We start from the raw sequence: 19,921 nt of genomic DNA on the forward strand, positions 1-19,921 counted from the left end.
TCGGGGACGCCCGCTCCCCTCCCTCTCTTGGCGGGGAAGGAGAGGAGGGAGGGCGCTCCTGCTTGAACAACAGGATGCGCTCACGAAAACCTCACGACGGCCGACTGAATTTCAAACATGTTTGATTTTCAACCGATTCCTGATCGGGAAGTAGTCGTGACAACCGAATCGCCCCTCCTCCCCCCTCTACGATCAAGCTGAAATTCGGCCCGATTCAAGAAATGCTCGCACGACTGAAGAATCGGGCCGAAAAGGGCAAAAACTCGTACAGTGTACGCCCGGCTTTAGCTGGCCTTGCAGTTGAACAATAGCTACGTTTACATGATGCCCAATGTTCAATACCAACCGGTTTACTTAAATAACATTGTACTAGATTACGTATGTTTTCTTTGCATTTCTGTTGCAACCTAAGGAAATTAGTGTTTCTAACTGATGTGTGGATGAGTCAATTTATGTCCATTTTTGACTTTTTTTGTTGTCTGTTTTAGAGAAAGCATCCGCACCATGTTCAAAAATACATTGAACTGACCACAGCAAAGCGAAAAAGGGCCACCCAGGACACCCTGGCCATGACTCAGAAGAGTATTGAGAAGGCCATTGTCAAATATGTTGTACATGGGCTGCGGCCCTTTTCAGTAGTCGAGCAGGAGCCATTCAGAGAATTCATCAAGGACCTTGGCCCTAATGCAAGATGTTGTCACGGGTGACACTCACATCCAAGATCGTACATGGCTTTAACGAAATGAAGGCTGTGCTGATTGAAGCAATGAAGGGGGTTGACTACGTAGCCACTACTACTGATTGCTGGTCGGTGAGAAGGCGAGGGTTCCTTGGCGTTACGGCACACTAGATCGACCCGGATAATTTTGAGAGATGTTCAGCAGCCTTGGCATGCCGACAGCTGAGGGGATCCCACACTTTTGAACTCTTGGCCAATGCGTTGAATGATATCCACGCGGAATTTGAAATAAGAGGCAAGATTGTGAGGATGACCACTGACAATGGTGCAAACATTGTGAAGGCTTTTCGAGTGTTTGGGGAGGACGAAAACAACAATGAAGAGGGAGTTGAAGCTAAAGCTGAATCTGAAGATGAAGGAGATAGTGGAGTGCCTGAGGAAAATGTGGAGTACATTGACACTGCAGCTCTGCTGAAAGAAGATGATGGTTTCGAATTCCAGCTGCTAAGACACCAACACTGTGCTTGTCATATCCTAAACCTAATCGCCAGTGAATACTCCACAAATGCAAACTCCAGTGACTCATACAAGAAGCTGCACCATGCAATATTTGCTAAGTGTTATGGCCTGTGGAACAAATGTGGAAGATCCACACTTGCAGCAGAGATGGTCGAGGTTGTTTGTTCTCTTCAACTTCTAAGGCCAAGTAAAACAAGGAGGAACTCGTTGTTCATGGCCGTGGAATGCCTACTCTGGATTTTTAAAGAGAAGGGAGAGGGAGCCTTAAGAGCTATTGCCACCGACCTGAAGGTCCCAATGTAATAAGGCTTGAGGTTTTTTTTCTTAAGTAAAAATGGAACAGCTGCAGTTAAACAAATGACACTGGAAATATATCAAATTTGTATAAAGTTTTATAATCCTTGGTTCCATCTAACAAAAATCCGGATATGTGTTCCTATTTTGTTAACACAGGTTCAAACCAGCTGAACTCACATTTCTCACGGGGTATGCTGCTGTAATGACCCCTGTCGCCAAGGCAACCAACATACTGCAAGCAGAAACCAACGCACAAATAGAGTGGCTACTTCCTACAATTAACCTGCTACAGATCAAGCTCGACAAAGTCAAGTTGCAGCTGAAGTACCGCAGGCCTCTTGTTAATGCTTTACAGTCTGGAATTCAGAACCGATTCGGGCACATGTTCAAGGATGCTGAGCTGGTTACAGCTGCAATTCTTCTTCCCAAGTTCCAAACAACAAGGACAATGGAGAACGCCACCATTAAAATGGGTAAGCTTATGCATTAATGAGTACACGCATATGCTTCAATAGTGACGATACATGTTGACATGCATGTTGATGGCAGCCCAAACCATGTCAGTTCCACTACCATGCATTACTGTGAGCGCGGGACACTTTTCTTTTTACTAACTTGGTCACCACCAAACATACTTAACATCCATCTAAAACAAATTTGTCTATCTTGGTGTTGTTAAACACCAAGATAGACATGTCTCTGAGACCATGAAAAACAAATTTGCTTTAGATGGTGTCAAGCATGTGATGGTGTGTGTGGGGGGTAGTCTCTTTTGCACCACCATAATTCCACAAAAATGGAAAAATCATTTAAGAAGTTAACCTTTTGCTTTTGTAAGCTGAACAGATGTACAGTATTACACTTACTATAAGTTTGTCTTGACACTTTGTAGTATCAACAGATTTGCTTGTTAGTTGGTACTTGAAATAATGAATGTAGGCAAGAAAAAAACAGATGCTTTTTCACTAGTTTAGACTATGGCCACAACATGGCAAAAAGCTGCATCATTTAAGTGCTACAACTCTTCTATATTTCAGGAATCGATTACATTAAGCAGCATCTCGAGGATCCATCCATGCAGCCACGTGATGCGACCAGGTCGAGTTCTTCGGATGAATATGACTTCTTCTCATCTCTGCAAGCATCGAAGACCCAAGATGGTGGCAAACAATTTGATGCCTACCTGTCCTGCTCAGCTGACCACATGGATATGCTGAAGTCCTTTCCTTATGTCTGCAAACTGTCTGTCAAGCTCAACACGCCCCTCCCAGCGTCTGCAGCATGCAAAAGGCTGTTCAGCATAGCAGGTCTCGTTTTCAGCCCACGAAGAGTACGAATAAATTTTAGGCACTTTGAAAGCCAGCTGCTTTTGAAGATGAACAGAAGGTTTTATAGTTTCAAGTGATAATGGGGTTATGTGCAAGGATGACCACAAGGGGTGGTTAAGATTTGGAGGGGAAGAAAAACGTCAAGGGCAAAAGTGTGGAGGGGATGAGGGGCTTGTGTTTACAAAGTGTTTAAGATTTAGTTAATAGGCCTGAAGTGCATCTTTTTTTCTCTGGTGTGATGTACACTTCATTTCAGCACTGCCTTTTTTATGTTTTAAGGTAGTTTTACTAAAAAGGTCTTCCTCTTCAAATGCCAAATAAGCTGCTGTTCCCTCCCATTTCTTTTTCCTTTGTATAATGACCTGTAATGTGTGTGCCTTTTAGTTTGTGAAGTACAGTAATTTACAGCTTTTTTTTTCCTTCATGTTGGCAGCGTTTACAAAAGGGGCTTCACACTGGACTCCCTCTTCAAATGCCAGATAAGCTTTTTTCTATTTTTTTTGTAATGGTGTCAATAACAGTAGCAGTAATAAAACCTGGTCTACATTTCTCCTACACTTGGTCTACATTTCTCCTACATTTGGTTGTGTATATTATTTTAAGAGAATTTGACCTTCAAAGTTTACCAAAATATACAAAACGTCATTCAAACTGCACTTACTTTTTACCTATACCTTTCACTACATTAGTTGAGTACATCTATTTTTACAGTAATTCTTATACTTAAGTACAAGACATTTCAGACACTTTAAGACTTTAACTCAAGTAACATTTCAGTCAGTGACTTGGACTTTTACCAAAGTCATATTTTGAAGAGGTACTTATACTTTTACTTGACTCTGAGATTTCAGTACTTTATACAACGGTGTTAAGTAGGACACACACAGACACACCATCCCACCACACACAGTTCCACACACACAAGATGTTTTTGTTTTTTTGTAGTCTTTTTTTTGTTGTTTTGGTTTCTAAGAAAGTCTATGTGGGACCTGGGGCAGCTGGGATTAGAATTCAGCCTGTGAGCCTGGTTTTAGATAACCTGACTCTAGCCATATGTATGTCGTTCCGCCTAGCTTCACTCACATACATCTGGGACATCTCCATAGGAATTGCCTTTTTTGAAGGCTGGGCCTTATCAAAAATCCTTGCATATGATTGGATAAGCCACTTGTCTGTCATCTTTATCGAAGTGCTATTTCAACCACTCACACCGAAGCTAACCCATGACGCTGTGAGAGCGACGCAGGTAAAAAAAAAATACTTTTTTGTTTTTTAATGTGTTTGCGGCTCTAGTGGCATGCGTTTTATTGACAGTGAGCTGACAGGAAGAGGGGAGAATACAGCCGGCAAAGCGCCGCGGGTCGGAGTCGATCCCGGGCCAACCGCGTTGAGGACTAAAGGCCTCCTAACATGGTTCGCGCTAACCGCTCCGGAGAAAACAAAACTTGCCAAATCCGGTCGGGAGAAGGGCGAAAACATCGTTTCAACCAACACAAGCCTTCAGAGCCGTTCTTTGATGTTCTTTTAATGAAACAATATTAGGTAGATTGGACAACACTGAAGAAATAGCAGCATCAATGTTAACGCTTGCTTCCTCGATGCGAGCCGCCATTGCTATCAAAACAGTCTCACGTCACGGTCGCTTCTCCACTACGTCACATCTATGAAACTCCAGCCCTGAGTCCTGATTGGCTAGACAATAAAATTGGTTGGAGAAATCACTCTCTATGGGAGATGTCCCAGATGTATGTGAGTGAAGCTAGGAGGAGCGACATACATCTGGCAAGAGATAGGTTAGGTTTTAGATGCCGTTCACCCAATCACACAACAGATGCAAGTATAACCATCATTATGACATGAATATTATTTGCAGTATAAAAATCCTTTATCAACTATTAAAACTATGTGTGGTTATGTACTTCATGATAGAAATAAAACTGGTGTATTTTCAGTTTATAAAAGTTTAATAAGCAAGCAGCTTATCATAAAAATCAAATATTAAGGAACAAAAACTAAAGGTACTTATATCCTGAAACACAAAGTACACCTGAAATGAATCAGGCTTTTCAGCCTATTAGCTATGAGATGTCAAAAAGCCTTGGTTTGGACTGCAATCCTCGGATCTCAAGAGGTTTAATACAATTAATTGCAAACACCTATTACTAACCCAACCCTGTATTTCTACCTGGCACAATTTCTTTAGGCGATTCCTCCTCCTCTTTCCCTGTCCCTTCTAGTCTGTCTATTCCTCCTCCTCCTCACATTTATAACTGGCAATATTCTATCCCTTTGCATCAATTCCATGACACAAACATATATGCCACGCCTGGGATGGGACCATGTAGGGAGTGTTTGCTAAAATGCTGTAGCCGTACTGCTCAATCTGGTATTGTCTCTGTCCTGCCTGAATGTAATCACCCTGACCTCGGCTCGTCCAGTAAAGGACTGTGGTTTAGCAGGTAAAAAAACAACGGTAAAAAACAAAATTTTTGGTACTTTTTCAGTAACTACTGTGGTATGATACATAATGGAAACCCATCTATGCGGTGCAGATGATTTTTTATTTATTTTTCCTTCGTTTTTCCTTTTTTTTTTACTCCTTGTGCCGTCGCCTATCTGTCATGGAAAAAAATGCCGCCCCGGTTGGCTGCCCAGTTGGCCCATGCCAAAAACCGCTAATGCTGTGAAACACCAGGTAAATAAGACAATTACGACATTTCCCATTCCAGCAATTAAGTTTCAAAACCTGAAAGGCAATTGGAGAAAGTCCAATGCCAACTCTTTTATATCATTTGAACTACATTAGTGTAAACCTAAGTGTCTCTGAAGTTTTTTTTTTTTTATTAATACATGTATTTATGTTGTTTGTGTATCTGATATAGACTCTAAAACCTTGAGGTGGTTGTGGCAGATGGACACTCACAATGAGCCGAGTTCTACTGGAGGTTTATTGCTTTTAAGGATGCCTAGTCACATGCTATGACTTTACAATTTTTCATACCAGTTGCTCACTCTGGTTATATACAAACATTTTCCGATTAAATTATTGCACCCTGTTGGCTTGTTAGATTTCATATCTGTATTTTACACTTTCATTTTAGTTCATTTTGAGCGAACAAAGCACTTTTGTGTATATTTATCATAACAAGACCACATGACTGGGGGTATGATATGATATAGCTTTCACTTTACTGTGAGGTATTGCAGAATAACCTGCTGGCTCTTATAGTAGCTTTGTCAATTAATGGCGTTTTGCCTTCTGACAGTTCCGCAGTATTGATGGAAGATGGCAAGCAGCAACGTTTATGTCTGCTGATTGTGCCTGAAGCAAAAATTATTTTCAGGCTCAAAATGGACTAAGTAAACAAAGTTCAGGATGAAAGTTTAGCATACATTGTTTTATTTGAAGACAGAAATATCAGAGGATGTTATATTGCTCTCTCCCTTTTCTCTCATCTCTCTTTTTCACCTTTTCTCCCTTTTGGCATATTGACCCATCTGTTTCTCTCCTTCTTTTCCCTTTTCTACCTTCCTGTTTCAGTGTTCATGTAACATGAAATAGTCCCAGTATAAATTCTAATAAAGCTCCTTGCATGTATAAATCAAGCGGGGCACTATGGCAAAAGCAGTAAGGCTCTGCTTGTGAAAGTAAAATCTGTTGGGCTCTTTTTGGTGTTAAGACAACAGCTCTTATTACCATATTGCCAAACAGGGGAAAAAAATGGAAATATGCTGTGGTTTTTTTGGGGGTGGTTTGTCCATAGTCAGTACGTGAATAGGCCCCTTTAAAGCGGAACTATCTTCTCTACCATTGCTACATTTCATGTTTAATATGAGTGGTTGCCACTACGTTCATGACACTGTGCAACCCCACATAGCTTTGTGGTCATTCAAGAGGAGTTATAACTGTGAACCCAGTGAATAAAATCACTGGGTTTGCTTAGATAGAACACTGTTAACAATTGAATTAAAAAACTGAACTTCGCTCAATTATTTTACAACTGGGATGAAAGTGGAACGAAAGTATGCAATTGACTTTGACTCAGTCTGTATGATTTAATTAATTGGACTATATAAAGACTCTGGAACATCACGGGAACAACAGTTCCTCCTGAATGGTGTATTTCATGTACTTATCAGCAAGTTATTTTGCAGCATCATTTTTGTATTGAATGGTTGTTTGGGGACTTTATGGAAAATTTGTGTAATGTATGTTCTCTTAATATCCAGTTTCCATATGGAAGGCAGATATGTAACCATGAACATCACATTCATTTCTTAATGGGTACACAATTACACACAGCAGCACATCAGCTTCTACTTGCTTAAACTATTTTAATGAGTGTTTTAGTTAAAGTCTTTATTATGTTTTTGCTTAACAAATCAGTCAGAAATAATAAAATGATGCACCAGAGCTGAACAAATTTGGAACGGCCTTAAAGCGTTAACCAAATTAGTAATTGAAGTCACTGCTTGGCATGAACCATTATATATTTTTTTAATGTTCAATAGGCAAGTGAGAGAGGACTCACTTGAGTTTGTCCTTTTTCAATCAGTGCTTGAATGTTGACTGATTATGAACTTTCCAGCAAGAGTGAGTGACAGAACCTTTGTCTCTCACACAGCACAGCCAAGAAGGAGAAAAGTGGATCGGAGATTGCGAAGCATGAGACAGTTGAGACAGAGGAAGGTCGGCATGTACGAAAGAGAGAGAGAGAGAAAGATGGAGAGAAAGGGAGATTAATGAGATATAAATCAAATCAGGTCACGTCTTGATAATGCCAGCAATCTTGCAACAGCTCCAAATATAAATCAGAATCCTTTCAGGACTGCAGTGTGGGAGGGATACCCACCACATGCATCACAAACCCTCTCTTTTCCATCTCTGCAGCCTTACTGCATAAACAGAAAACACAACAATAAGATTGAATGCCTTAATTAACCCTTTGTATTAAAATAATGTCAGTGTGCTTATTGTCCAGAAACATTTTTCCATTGTCCTTTGCATAGTCAGTATTATTAGACAACATGGTTGGTAAAATCAGCATTATAGTAACACATCTGCAAAATGTTTGAGGCTTTCTTTTAAGATTAAAAGAGTATGTCACTCAGTTTGAAAAACTGCTTTGGTGTTCACTAAATATTATTCTCTACGTTGTAGACTATAAAAATCTAAAAGCTCCACTATACTGAGGATTATTTGCATTTCTCCTTTTAGACTAATTTTAGGTGTGTGAAAATCATGTAAAGAGAACAATATCCAAATGTTTATTGAACTGTTTAAAAATACAACCTCATATACACAAATGCTATCACTATAGAACAGTTGACAATTAAAGTGAATAAAACTATCCATACTGTTACAATCAGAAGGATTCTGTCATTCATATGGGGATTTTTGACACACACCATCAACTTAAACATTACTACTGAGTAATTCCATCTCCCATGTCAAACAAAATCACCAGCAAGGGCAATTCACTGCCCCACACTCCACAAAAAATGCTGAGTAAGAGCAAAAGGAAAAATAACTGTCAGATACTTGCCAGATACTGATCAAATTGAATTTCTGCAGGATGCACCATAAAAATGTCCATGTAATATAGGCTCTCTTACTTCTCACAAATCAGTTAAACCTCCCTAAAGCATGAAGTCACTGATGCCGTTTCTCAAAATATTTACGTTCAAAATTTGTAATCTTTCAATTCAAGATTTTGTGGGGATTCAAAAACCATGTTCACTTCAAACCAAATAGACAGCTTTCTAGATGTCTATAAATGATTCAACATGTTTTAACTTTACATTGTTTGCCTTCAACAACGAGCTTGCAGTGCAGATCACTGTCATGGGTAAATTAACAATTAAATCAAATCCCCCCTGCTTCGTAGTCTCTTTATTTGTCATCATAGGTATAACAACATAGCAGCTGTTACATCTTTGATTTAGTTTACTATTTCAACTAGAGGGATAGGCTTTCACAGCCCTTGATGTTATATATGAACTGTGTACTGCTTTGCTCTGCAGCTTCACAGATTGTGATACAGATGAATGCACTTGTTTTAAGACCCTATAAAATTAAGTGTTTACGGATAAGGAGAAAGCTAAACTTTGTACTGAAAAGCATAATACTTTAGTTCTTTCCCTGGTTTTATTTTTCAGTCAGCCAAGGGAAACAAGCTAGAAATGTTTTGATTATTTTGGTAACTAGCCAAGCAAGACAAATTGACAGCTGTTCACATACCCTGGTGTACTTTCTCTTTCATTCAAAATGATAAGATACATTTGATTAACCTGACGAATAGTATCCCTTTTAGAATTAACTGGTCTTACAATTTTCCAGGGGAATACATATGAATCAAAACATGAATCAAACTTTGCAGTTTTCAGTTTTTAATAAAATCTTAAAACTTGGATAAGATATTAAAGTATTCACGTTTTGTCATGTTGGATCATAAGCAGGTTGTTGGTAGACCAACAAAATGCAAAAAAAGAAAAACAGGGGCAAGAGACAAAAAACAGAGAAGCCAAATTAATTTAAACTCAAACGGGCTGTCCAGCAGCTCATTAAAGGTTTAAGACTATAAGCTTTTAATAATCATCATTTCTGAATAATTCTGGATTCCATGTCTTTTTCTGTCATGGATTCATATTTTCTTGGCCTCCTGCTGCCAATGGCAAAAAAAAAACACGTTCAGTGCTTGAATGCAGCGGCAATGCTGAGGTGCACAGGAGAAGCCTCTTGTAATTTGTCATTGCTGCTGAAGTTGCATGAAGTATATAATTTCAAATTACTTTTAAAAAACTTTGACACTTGACAAAAAAAAAAAAAAATCATTACTGACCCCAAAAACTTCCACGTATCCTGAGCTGGATCTAAGGGGATGTTTGTGAAGACGGTGGCAAATCCTCAAACCAAATGAAGGCCCTTACTGATGCTGAATGCAGCCCAATAACGATAAAATGGCATCTATGAGAGAAAATATTAATAAATTATACATATCTTTAAATTCCACATCTACTCCCATGCCAAAAGCTTCTATGTTTGGTGTTTGCAAGGGAGCACTAAATAGGGGACATTGAGAGGTGGAAGTTTTGTCCACTGATAAGAAAAAAAATCACTATGATTCAGATGACTTCTAATATTAATGGCTTGACAAGAAGATCTTATTTGAAATAATTTCTATGTGGTAGAATTGACAAGGCTCCATTGTGATCTGGGAGCTTTTTCCATCAATGTGTTTAACCCAGTCATCAGAGTACAAAGGGACTGATCAGACTACACTTCTCAGCATTCACAGCAGTTCCAACATGCACAGGGATGAAGTGATCTCATTGCTCAATGGATCTCCTCCCCACAGTGGAGATCCCATTGACATCACCAAGGTATAATGCCAGGCACACAGGAAAATATATGACTTTTCCTCTGCAAGGTGTGCAATAAAAGGGAGCACTGTTCTTGTGTTAATGTCTTTGCAGACTGTCTCTTTAAAGTAATACATCAGATCCCAAGTTTGGTAGCTCTTTGTCTGTGTATCTGACAACCACAAAACCCAAAAACCGAGACTAGATGACTGCATTTGGTGAAAGGGGAGTATGTTAACTTTGACTCTCCACGAAGAGACCGGTCTTTCTAATGGTGTCAAACTAGCAGTTTTCCTCCAGCTGTTTAAAGAAGATGGCGTTGTATGTCATGATTCTGGCGTCAGTTTGCTGTCTGCATTCATATCCCTGGTCTGTGTAAACATTGATTCACCACACCTGTGTGGCTGCCTCGCTCCAACACTGCAATCAAGCTCATCATCCCTTTCACCTGTTTCAAGCTCTTTAAAAGCTCACCTTGGACAGCAGATGATGGCAGGTTATTGTAAGCCAAGTGCCAGATGTCCAGTGGTTTTTCCCTTGCCTGATTTCCTCATCTCAGTCATATCCTCTGGATTTCCCTTCTGCCTTGCCCCTGTTGCACTTGTCTGCAATTCTGTTTTCTAGATCACGACCATGTTTCTTCTTCACGAACCTTGAGCTTGCCTAGCCCCTGGATATTCCTGCAGATTTCTGCCTGCTCATTTATGATCCTAGCCTGTCTCCTGGGCCCCGTCTCATTTTCACTCCTTCTCATGCTGTTTCCAGTGTCACCAGCCAGTGCAAAGCACATTCATCCACTCCTCTCTGATGGATTCCCAGGCTGCAGCACAACTAACCGGTTTCTCCCCTGACTAAGGGCCGTCACAGAGTCACTGGTGATTTTGACTTCTGAAAAGTTGCTCCTGTTTTTTTCTGACAGTGGTTCCTGCCTCCAACCAGCCTTTTTTCCCTAATAAACTTGTTTTATGATGCATTCCTGGTCTGTTTGAATATTGGGTCCCTTTTCGTGTTGTTGCATCATAACTGCAGCTCTGTGTGTTGAATGCGACCAACCAGTCTTTTATCTATTGTTCTATAATACCACACGTCACTAGGCTGGTATTTAAAGAAGAATAACTGATAGAGACAAAGGGTGTTTGTCTATTGGTTGCTGATGATGAGATAGTACCCTAACTTGGTAATTTGATCATAAAATTGTACATTTATCATTAAATATCTTTGGGCATTCATTATTAGTTGTTCATAGTCAAACCAAAATATTGTGGCACAGCAAATTAAGAACAGGGAAGTTCAGGCTGTGCAAGGGCATCAAACCTTAACTGGGTATGTAGCTGCTCTGGATTACAACACCTTTGTAACAAATGACGTCTTTCTGGAGAATATATTCCCATTTTAGAAAAAGCTTACATTTTTCTCCTGGTCTAAATTCTACAAAAAGAAAAAACATTTGGTGAGGGATTGCAAGGAAAAACTAACATTACTTACAGGAATGTACCAGCTGCCCTTCAGCGAGCTATCTTCACCCTATGGAGCAATGGTCCCACAAAGCCTAGTGGATATACTGTACTCAACCATCAGTCCCAAATGCAATTCTCAAATGATCAACAAGAATTGTGAGGCTGCTCACTACCAATTTGTAGCGACACTTTTAGCTCTGTTTGTATTTTTTAAGATTGTCTGTTAAACCTGGTCATGATTTAGCAGTGTAACTGTTTCCTCGGTCTTGAGTTTTTTTTAAGGGGAGCATATATTGAATGGTAAATGAAAAGAGAGCATATTATATTGTTCCCTTTTTTCATTTTTATCAAGTCCCAAATCCTATGCTCATTTTGCAATTTGAACAAAAATGTAAGTTAGTGCTATTCTTTTAACAGTGCCATACAATCAGCAAAATACAGAGAATAAAAAACACAGAAGGAAAGACATCCGGAAGATACAGTCATGCAGTCTTTTCTAGGGCTCATTGTCTCTGCTTTGTAGATATTAATACAATGCATATCCCAGTACACTGCAAATGATTTAAAACATTAAAGCACACAAAGTTTTTGTTAACTTAGATATGTGATGAGGGTCACACGTCAGCCACACCTCTAATTACCCAGTAGTCTACCTATACCCAGGTTAACCATACTTCACTGTCTTTCATGTTCTTTCAACTCCACCCTCCCTTATCCTCAACTTGGCACCACCCAATCCCTCTTCATTCCATCACACTCATCCCTATTTTGTTTTATCATTTTTTTCACTCTCCTCTTCTAGGTTCCATCTGGGGATTGCTAAATTGGCTCAGGAGAAGACATTTTCCTGAAGACTGCCCCTCCCATGCTAGATCCCAATACTTCATCAACATGTCTCCCCAGATGACCTATCCCCACATCTAATCCATCCCCTTAATCCCCTTCTTCAATAAACATCGAAACTTATTCTATGGTGATGTTTTGTCTTTGCAGGAAACACTGATTTGTTACAATAAAAATTTCCACTAAACTCAATTCAGTTCGATTCAGCTATCTGACATGATTGAATAAATAATTATTATAGATTTTAAAATTTTTTCTAAAAAAAATATTGTTCTAGCAGTACAATAACTTTGTTGTGGTGAGAAACCTTTTTTAAAAAGTGCTAGGTTTAGCCTTGGCTCTTGGGGCCCAGCAGGACCCACTTTTAAAAAGAGTGTGGCTCTGGGGATATGGGATGTTACCACACTGGCAGGTGAGGAGGCTAAGCACGGGTGCAGAGTTGAAGGGTACCAGCTAAATAAAGTTTGACTAACCTCCACACACAGCTTGTCACCTGGAACCATAGTCCTAGAGAGGGGGTGGACTTCGTCAGGATGTGGTAAGTGTAACGCCAGTTCGGGACGTGACAGACTGCATTTCCCATGATGCAATGTGGTCAAAATGGCCACCAACTCCCATCATGCAACATGGCCCAAAATGGTCGGCGACCCTAACAACGAAGCGACGAGATAACGTTACTATGGAGGGTTTTATAAGCGATGGACGCGCTGCGCTCATCCTTCTTACTTGGCGCCCCGCCAGACTGGGAGGACACACAGCTGTTTAATTCCGTTGGGATTTTCCTCACATGCTGAGCTCGATTTTCTCGCTGGAACGAGGATTTTCGAAGCAAACTTCATCCCGACTTATTCATAGCAGGAGGTCGACTTTAAAAAGTACTTTCTGAACCCACTTCGATCGAAGACTGAGAGCCATTATCTCCCGGTGATCATAAAAGGGACCACACTTTCGTTTTGGCCAAACAAAGCACCCAATGAGCCCAGAGACTCCGGGGATTTCTCCCTTTCTCCTGCTGCCTGATGGACCTGCGTTCGCCAAAGTGCCCCAGGACTGAGACAACACAAGTAAACGGGATTTTCCCCTTTTTATTTCTCTTTTCACCCTTAAGGTGATTTAACCATGCCTGGGCAGAGAACCTATTAGTATTTAGTTTTAATGCTTAATTACTCCAAGACGGAGTTTGTTTAACTGCTGGATATTTTCCGTTGTATGTGCATGCATTTTGTAAGTGATTTTGGCTGTGTTGATTTGTGGTTCTTATAAGTGACTCCGCCGCGGGTGGATTTTTCCATCTTTTCCGTTCCTCTTTTCCTGTCCTCTTATCAGCGAGTTAAATCTCTTTGTTAAACCTCAGTTTGCGGTCTCCCCTTGAATTTCTCATTTCCACTTTCTCATTCCTCTTAATCAAGGTACAACCCCACATTAGAGTAAGCATTGATTACGTCATTAAGACCTCCCCCTTTCCGTATCACGCAAGGTTGAAGGTCACGTGTCGTCATAGACGCCATCTTGGTAAGGTACAGTGTGATTAAGCTGTAGCTAGCTTGCTGAAAAGCGTCTGACGCATCCATCCCCATTCTCAGAGCTACTTCTGCCTTTCAATGCTGCTACGTCAAATGCCGACGTCTTGAATGTGATGTTTAAACAAGTGTGAGTTGAACAAAGATTTGCTACCTCACATTTAATCCAATTTTGACTTGTTTATTTTCATATATTTTAGCATGTTAATTTTAGTAGTGAGTAGAGCTTCCAAGGTTGTTGAATCAGAGAATAACTGTAACAGTGAATTGCTTTTGGTTCAATAAAAGACAACCTGTGGAAAAGTAATTGTTTGTGTTCATTCCAATTCAGACTTACATGGTTTTTCAGAATACAGAGTTGCCTCTTTTTGAGTTAACATCCGATATTAATACAGAGACATTAACATTGGATTGGTGATAAGGAGTAAGGGTTTAAACTCTAATTGCAGTTATAATTTAAGTTATCAACGCTGGTGGATAAATCTCATCGGCCAGAAACTGATCAGACCTCCTGTTCCAGCATCAATGAGTCCATAACAGCCAATTAATAAATGCACAAGTGTTATAAATCATTACAAGCTTATAGCCCTGGTATCACCACCATTTGACCTATTATTAAATTTATAATTAATAATAACAATCATATTAAAACAGCTTGTGGCATAACATAGGGATAATCATAAAGCAAGATTCATGTCTGCAATCTCAAACCTAGACTCTCCCAGGGTTCCAGCTTGTCCTCCAACCATTTTATTGTGTTCATTGACATGATCCAAATGTGTCTTTATAGAGAGTAGGATGTTTGGTAACCTCAAGGTCTGAGCTTTGCTGTTTACAGATAATGTGGTTCTATGTCGTTCTAAACCTAACTGGATATGTACCCCAGGCTTTTAAAGTAGCTGTTAGTAAACCCTTACTTAAGAAACCTTCTCTTGATCAGTATGAGTTAATAAATTACAGACCTATATCTAATCTTCTTTCCTATCTAAACTTCTTGAAAAAGTAGTGGCTCATCATATATGTGAACATTTACAAAGTAATGACCTACTTGAGGAGTTTCAGTCAGGCTTCAGAGCTCATCATAGCACTGAAACAGCTCTGGTGAAGGTCACCAATGATATTCTCATGGCCTCAGATAATGGTAAAATAAAACCAGCTGAACTGACAATATCCTCAATGTTTATTTTTGTTTATTTTTGTCACATGTTTATTTTTGTTTATTTTCATCACATCTCAAACAGTTCTCCTGTATTAGGTGTGACAACACACAATGTTATATCATTACAAGTACTTCACAATATTTTCAGATGTCACTGACTGGCATGTACTGTACGCAATATAAGTTTATTTATAAAGCATTATAAAGCATTTTTCAATACTAACACACAGAGTGAACTCTGCAGTGTAAACTCTAAACTTAAACCTCTACAGTTTATTGTCATGAAGCATGTTATTACTGCACATCTTTTAGCTGATTTTTATACATATTGGTAAATGCAGCTGGTGGATGAGTCTTTCCTCTGCATGTCTACCCTTGCATGACCTATACATCTAGGTTAATGTTCCTCCTCTCACAGATATGCTTGTTTCCTCTTGCCTTGTGAGACATGCCTTGAAAGCTGCTTTCCTCATCAGCTACAGCTAGGGAGAACCAGTGAAGCATGTGAGGGGCACACTTTAAAGACAAGTGACTGTAAAGTGGTTTTGACTGTATAATACAAACCACAGACAAAGAATTGAGCTTCCCCAAAGCAGAAGAACATGTATTGACTAAATGGGTTAAGATAGATTTGGAATTAGTATCTTGGTTTTGACTGCACATAAGGTAAATGGACTGAACTTATATAGCACTTTTCCAATAATACTGACCACTCAAAGCACTTTACATATAGCAACATTCATTCAAATACACCAATGCGCACAAAGGTAGGCAAACTTGTAACTTGGGGTGAGGTGCCTTGCCCAAGGGAACATCAACATGTGACAGGGGGAAGCTGTAAATGAACCCACAACCACCCAGTTGCAAGATGACTACTCTACCCATTGAGCCACGATTTTTTATTTTAGGGTGTCAGAAAAATGATTTATGTCTATAAATCACTGAATGGCTTAGCACCTAAATACATCATAGACTTGTTATCAGGGTCAATCAACCCTCCAGAAGGTCTTGTGGCTCAAGCCTACTCTGCCTACCTAGAACCAGAACCAAACATGGAGAAGCAGGATTCAGTTCCTATGATCCACTTATCTGGAACAAACATCCAGAAAATTGTAAAAGTACTGTGTTCTTTTAAATCAAGATTAAAAACACATTTGTTAAGGGTTGCCTTTGACTGTTTTAGTTAAACTTTTTACTGAAACATTAGTTTAAGTTTGTAGTCCAACTGTTTTTAAAATCATTAATAATTGCTTTTAGTTTCCATTTTGCCATATTTATTTTTTTGTTTTTCTACATTTTATCCCAACTTGCTTTTATTCAGTTTTTATTTTCCAATGTTTTAATCATGTAAAGCACTTTACGTTGTCCTTGAACTGAAATGCGCTATAAAAAATAAATTTGCCTTGCCTTGTCTTGCCTACGAGTGCACATCCAAATGCCTACAGGCTGGTAGCACTAACCGGCTGATCCTCAACCACCTGCGGATTGGATCTACTGTAATTTGTCTAGCAGCCTGACATCAGGGTCGATGATGCCATCATCTACCTGCTACACTGAGCTCTGACCCAAATGGAGAAACCTGGAACAACTGTGAGGATCATGTTCTCTGATTTTTCCAGTACTTTCAACACCATCCAACCACAACTTCTGAAGGACAAGCTGGAGCTGTCAAGTGCGGACAACTACTTGTCCCACTGGATACTGGAGTACCTCACTGGTTTTCAGCAGTATGTGAGGACAAGGGGGTGCGTCTCTCACATGCTGGTCTGCAGTATAGGAGTACTGCAGGGAACTGCACTGACACCGTTTCTGTTCACCCTCTACACTGCAGATTTCTCTATCAGCTCTCCAGGTTGCCACCTTCAGAAATTCAGCCAGTGGATACAGAGCTTTGTAGATTGGTGACAGCAGAACAATCTCATACTACATGCAGGGAAAACCAAGGAGCAGGTGATGGTCTTCTGCAGAAACACATCCAGATAACTGATTCTGAGATTCTAGTGGACCCTTATAAGTACCTGGGTGTTCACCTGAACAATAAACTAGACTGGAATCACAACAATGACGCTCTTTAAAGGGAGGGTCAGAGCAAAGTCTACCTGCTGAGGAGGCTGAGTAGTAAAGTCCTTCTTTAACTCTGGTGGCATAAGCTATCTTCTATTGTGTGGTTTGTTGGAGCAGTAGCTTATCTGTAGCTGAGAGGATGCAGCTGGATAAACTCATTAAGAGGGCCGTCTGTCTTGAGATGCCCCCTGGACTCAGTGCAGGTGGTGGGAGACAAATGAACAGTAAAAAAATAACAACATTGATGTACAATGTTTCCCACATCATGCATCGAGCTGTTGCAGAGCTGGAGAGCTCTTTTAGTGACAGATGGCTGTGTCCTAGATGCTCAAAGGGGCACTTCCGCAGGTCCTTCCTCCCAGCTGCTATTAGACTTTAGAACCTCTGCTGCTTGTAACAGATTCAATAAGGGGTTACAAACATGCTTCTTGTTCCATGGGTTCTTGATCTGATAAATAATTATTTATACTCCCTCATAGGCTAATGTCTATTGTCTCACTTCTTAGCATTCAGTGCAAGTTTTTGCATCATTCTATAACTACATTCTATATTCTTTCTTTTTAACTTTAACATTTGAACTTCTTTCTGAATTTACCATATTGTCTAATAATCATAAATTATTTTTACCCTTCTGATAGGTCTCTGCTGCTGTATAGCTTAATTTTAAATGTATAATTTTTCATAATAATTAATCTTATGTGCAAGTCTGGCATCTTCTGTCTGCTTCTTTTTGCCACTGTCACGCCCAAATTTCCCCACTGTGGGATAATAAAGGTATTTCTAATCTATTCTAAAAAATAATATCTGATCAGTTTATCACTAAAATGAATACTTTTGTTATTATAGACAAAGTTTCGAATACAGTAATTGTGGCTACTCTTTTATGTGGCTCCTCAAATCTATTCCATAGCCGAACTCTATTGCTTAGCTTTTTGTAGTTTGATTTGCAAATTCTCTGATCTACAAACAAAGGCTTGGCTGTGTTGTCATACAGTATCATGTATGACATCAGTACCAATTATGACTATACTGTAGCTAGCTTCAGCACAGCTATTACTTCCTGGGGGCTCTAGACAATAGTGTGTGTGTGTGTGTGTGTGTGTGTGTGACTACTGTATGAGTAGACTAACATGTCATAACTTCAGGGGATTTTTGTTTACAATGCAGGTCTAGATTACTTTTACACAGTGGTAGTGAAACTGGCATCCCTATAATCAAAGGTTGACCTCTACAGCGATACTTTCCTCCATGAGCGGACTGAAGTAACTTCACTCAACCTTTTTCGATAGCATTGTCAAATAGCATATAGGGTTTAAGATGTTAGTCTTGAAATTTCATGTGGATTCAGGTACTTAATGTGTGAATCTCCATGTATGCACACAGTAAATACATAGGGATTCAAGTAATGATGTGTACATTTTCAGACAATCTTAAATAGAAATGGAAATGTACACACAATATTGTTAATGAGAAAAGTATAATGCTCGCATATATATGCACTGCTCAAAAAATAAAGGCAACACTTAAACAACATAACATAACTCCAACTCAATCACACTTCTGTGAAATCAAACTGTTCACTTAAGAAGAAACAATGACTGACAATCAATTTCACCTACTGTTGTGCAAATGGAATAGACAACAGGTGGAAACTATTGGCAATTAGCAAGACAGCTCCAATAGAGTGGTTCTGCAGGTGGTGACCACAGATCACTTTGCAGTTCCAATGCTTTCCGGCTGATGTTTTGGTCATTTTTGAATGCTGGCAGTGCTTTCACTCTAGTTGTAGCATGAGATGGAGTCTACAACCCAAACAAGTTGCTCAGGTAGTGCAGCTTATCCAGGATGGCACATCAATGTGAGCTGTGGGAAGAAGGTTTGCTGTGTCTGTCAGCGTAGTGTCGTGAGCATGGAGGCACTACAAGGAGACAGGCCAGTACATCAAGAGACATAGAGGATATAGCAGGCCACAAATGTGCATGTGTCTGCTCAAACGATCAGAAACAGACTCCATGAGAGTGTGATGAGGGCCCGACGTCCATAGGTGGGGGTTATGCTTACAGCCCAACACCCTGCAGGATGTTTGGCATTTGCCACTGTAGTGCCATCACACCATGGCTGAATTGTGTTAATTTTAACATGTACGATGGGGGAAGGGATCCAAAATGCATTTTAGACATGAGACTCACACAGCCACAGAGGAGAGAGAGCCAGCGGGGATGGCCCCTCTCTCTCTGAGCAAGATGCCAGCTGTAGACACCCCCACAGATAAAAGGGTCAGAGGACTCCTGACCACAGACTTATTCAGACTTTCTCCTGACAAGCTGCTCAGACCACCTCCTTCTGTTAAGACCAGGAAAGAGCTGCTTGGGCCATGGGCCCTGCACGGGCCTGACCGATACACAAGCCAGCATCTGAAGAAAGGTGCCTGGACCAGCCATGCTTGACCCATGGTCTGCTAAACTCGTCTGCCTGCTTCAATGGAGGACCTCTCTGGCATCAGAGGAACTGCTGGGACAGAGCTAAGCTTCATTCTGACTTCTGCGCAAACCAGCCGCAAAGTAAGGGATGCCGAAACAGCTTTGTTAATTTTTGTCAGCTGTTGCAGTAAAGCAGACGCAAGACGGTGGATGCCTTCCCTCACCAGACAAGCTGAGCGATCCGACTATTAAATGGACATCAGTCGAGGCCTC

At 40.1% G+C, this 19,921-nt stretch overlaps 2 protein-coding genes across 6 annotated transcripts in view; one reads left to right on the forward strand and one right to left on the reverse strand.

Annotated features, from left to right (window-relative positions):
- Nucleotides 1-19,921, reverse strand: part of lrrc4ca (leucine rich repeat containing 4C, genome duplicate a) — a 138,693-nt gene that overhangs the window by 33,334 nt on the left and 85,438 nt on the right. The window contains exon 1 of one of the 5 annotated variants that reach the window (XM_021310962.2): nucleotides 7,356-8,140. The exons of 3 other annotated variants lie outside the window; for them this stretch is intronic. The gene's annotated coding sequence lies outside the window, so the exon portion shown is untranslated. Of the gene's footprint in view, nucleotides 1-7,355; nucleotides 8,141-8,869; nucleotides 9,791-19,921 lie in introns of those variants that run through there. One more of the 5 variants, XR_002427121.2, reaches the window with a different exon arrangement.
- LOC118567127 lies at nucleotides 1,637-3,166 on the forward strand. Its single transcript, XM_036151348.1, has 2 exons — nucleotides 1,637-1,968; nucleotides 2,533-3,166. Exons 1-2 carry the CDS (start codon nucleotides 1,698-1,700, stop codon nucleotides 2,898-2,900), a joined length of 639 nt encoding a protein of 212 aa, XP_036007241.1. The 5' UTR covers nucleotides 1,637-1,697; the 3' UTR covers nucleotides 2,901-3,166.

The sequence above is a fragment of the Fundulus heteroclitus genome, chromosome 2, assembly GCF_011125445.2.
Source record: "Fundulus heteroclitus isolate FHET01 chromosome 2, MU-UCD_Fhet_4.1, whole genome shotgun sequence".
Taxonomy (NCBI): Eukaryota; Metazoa; Chordata; class Actinopteri; order Cyprinodontiformes; family Fundulidae; genus Fundulus; species Fundulus heteroclitus.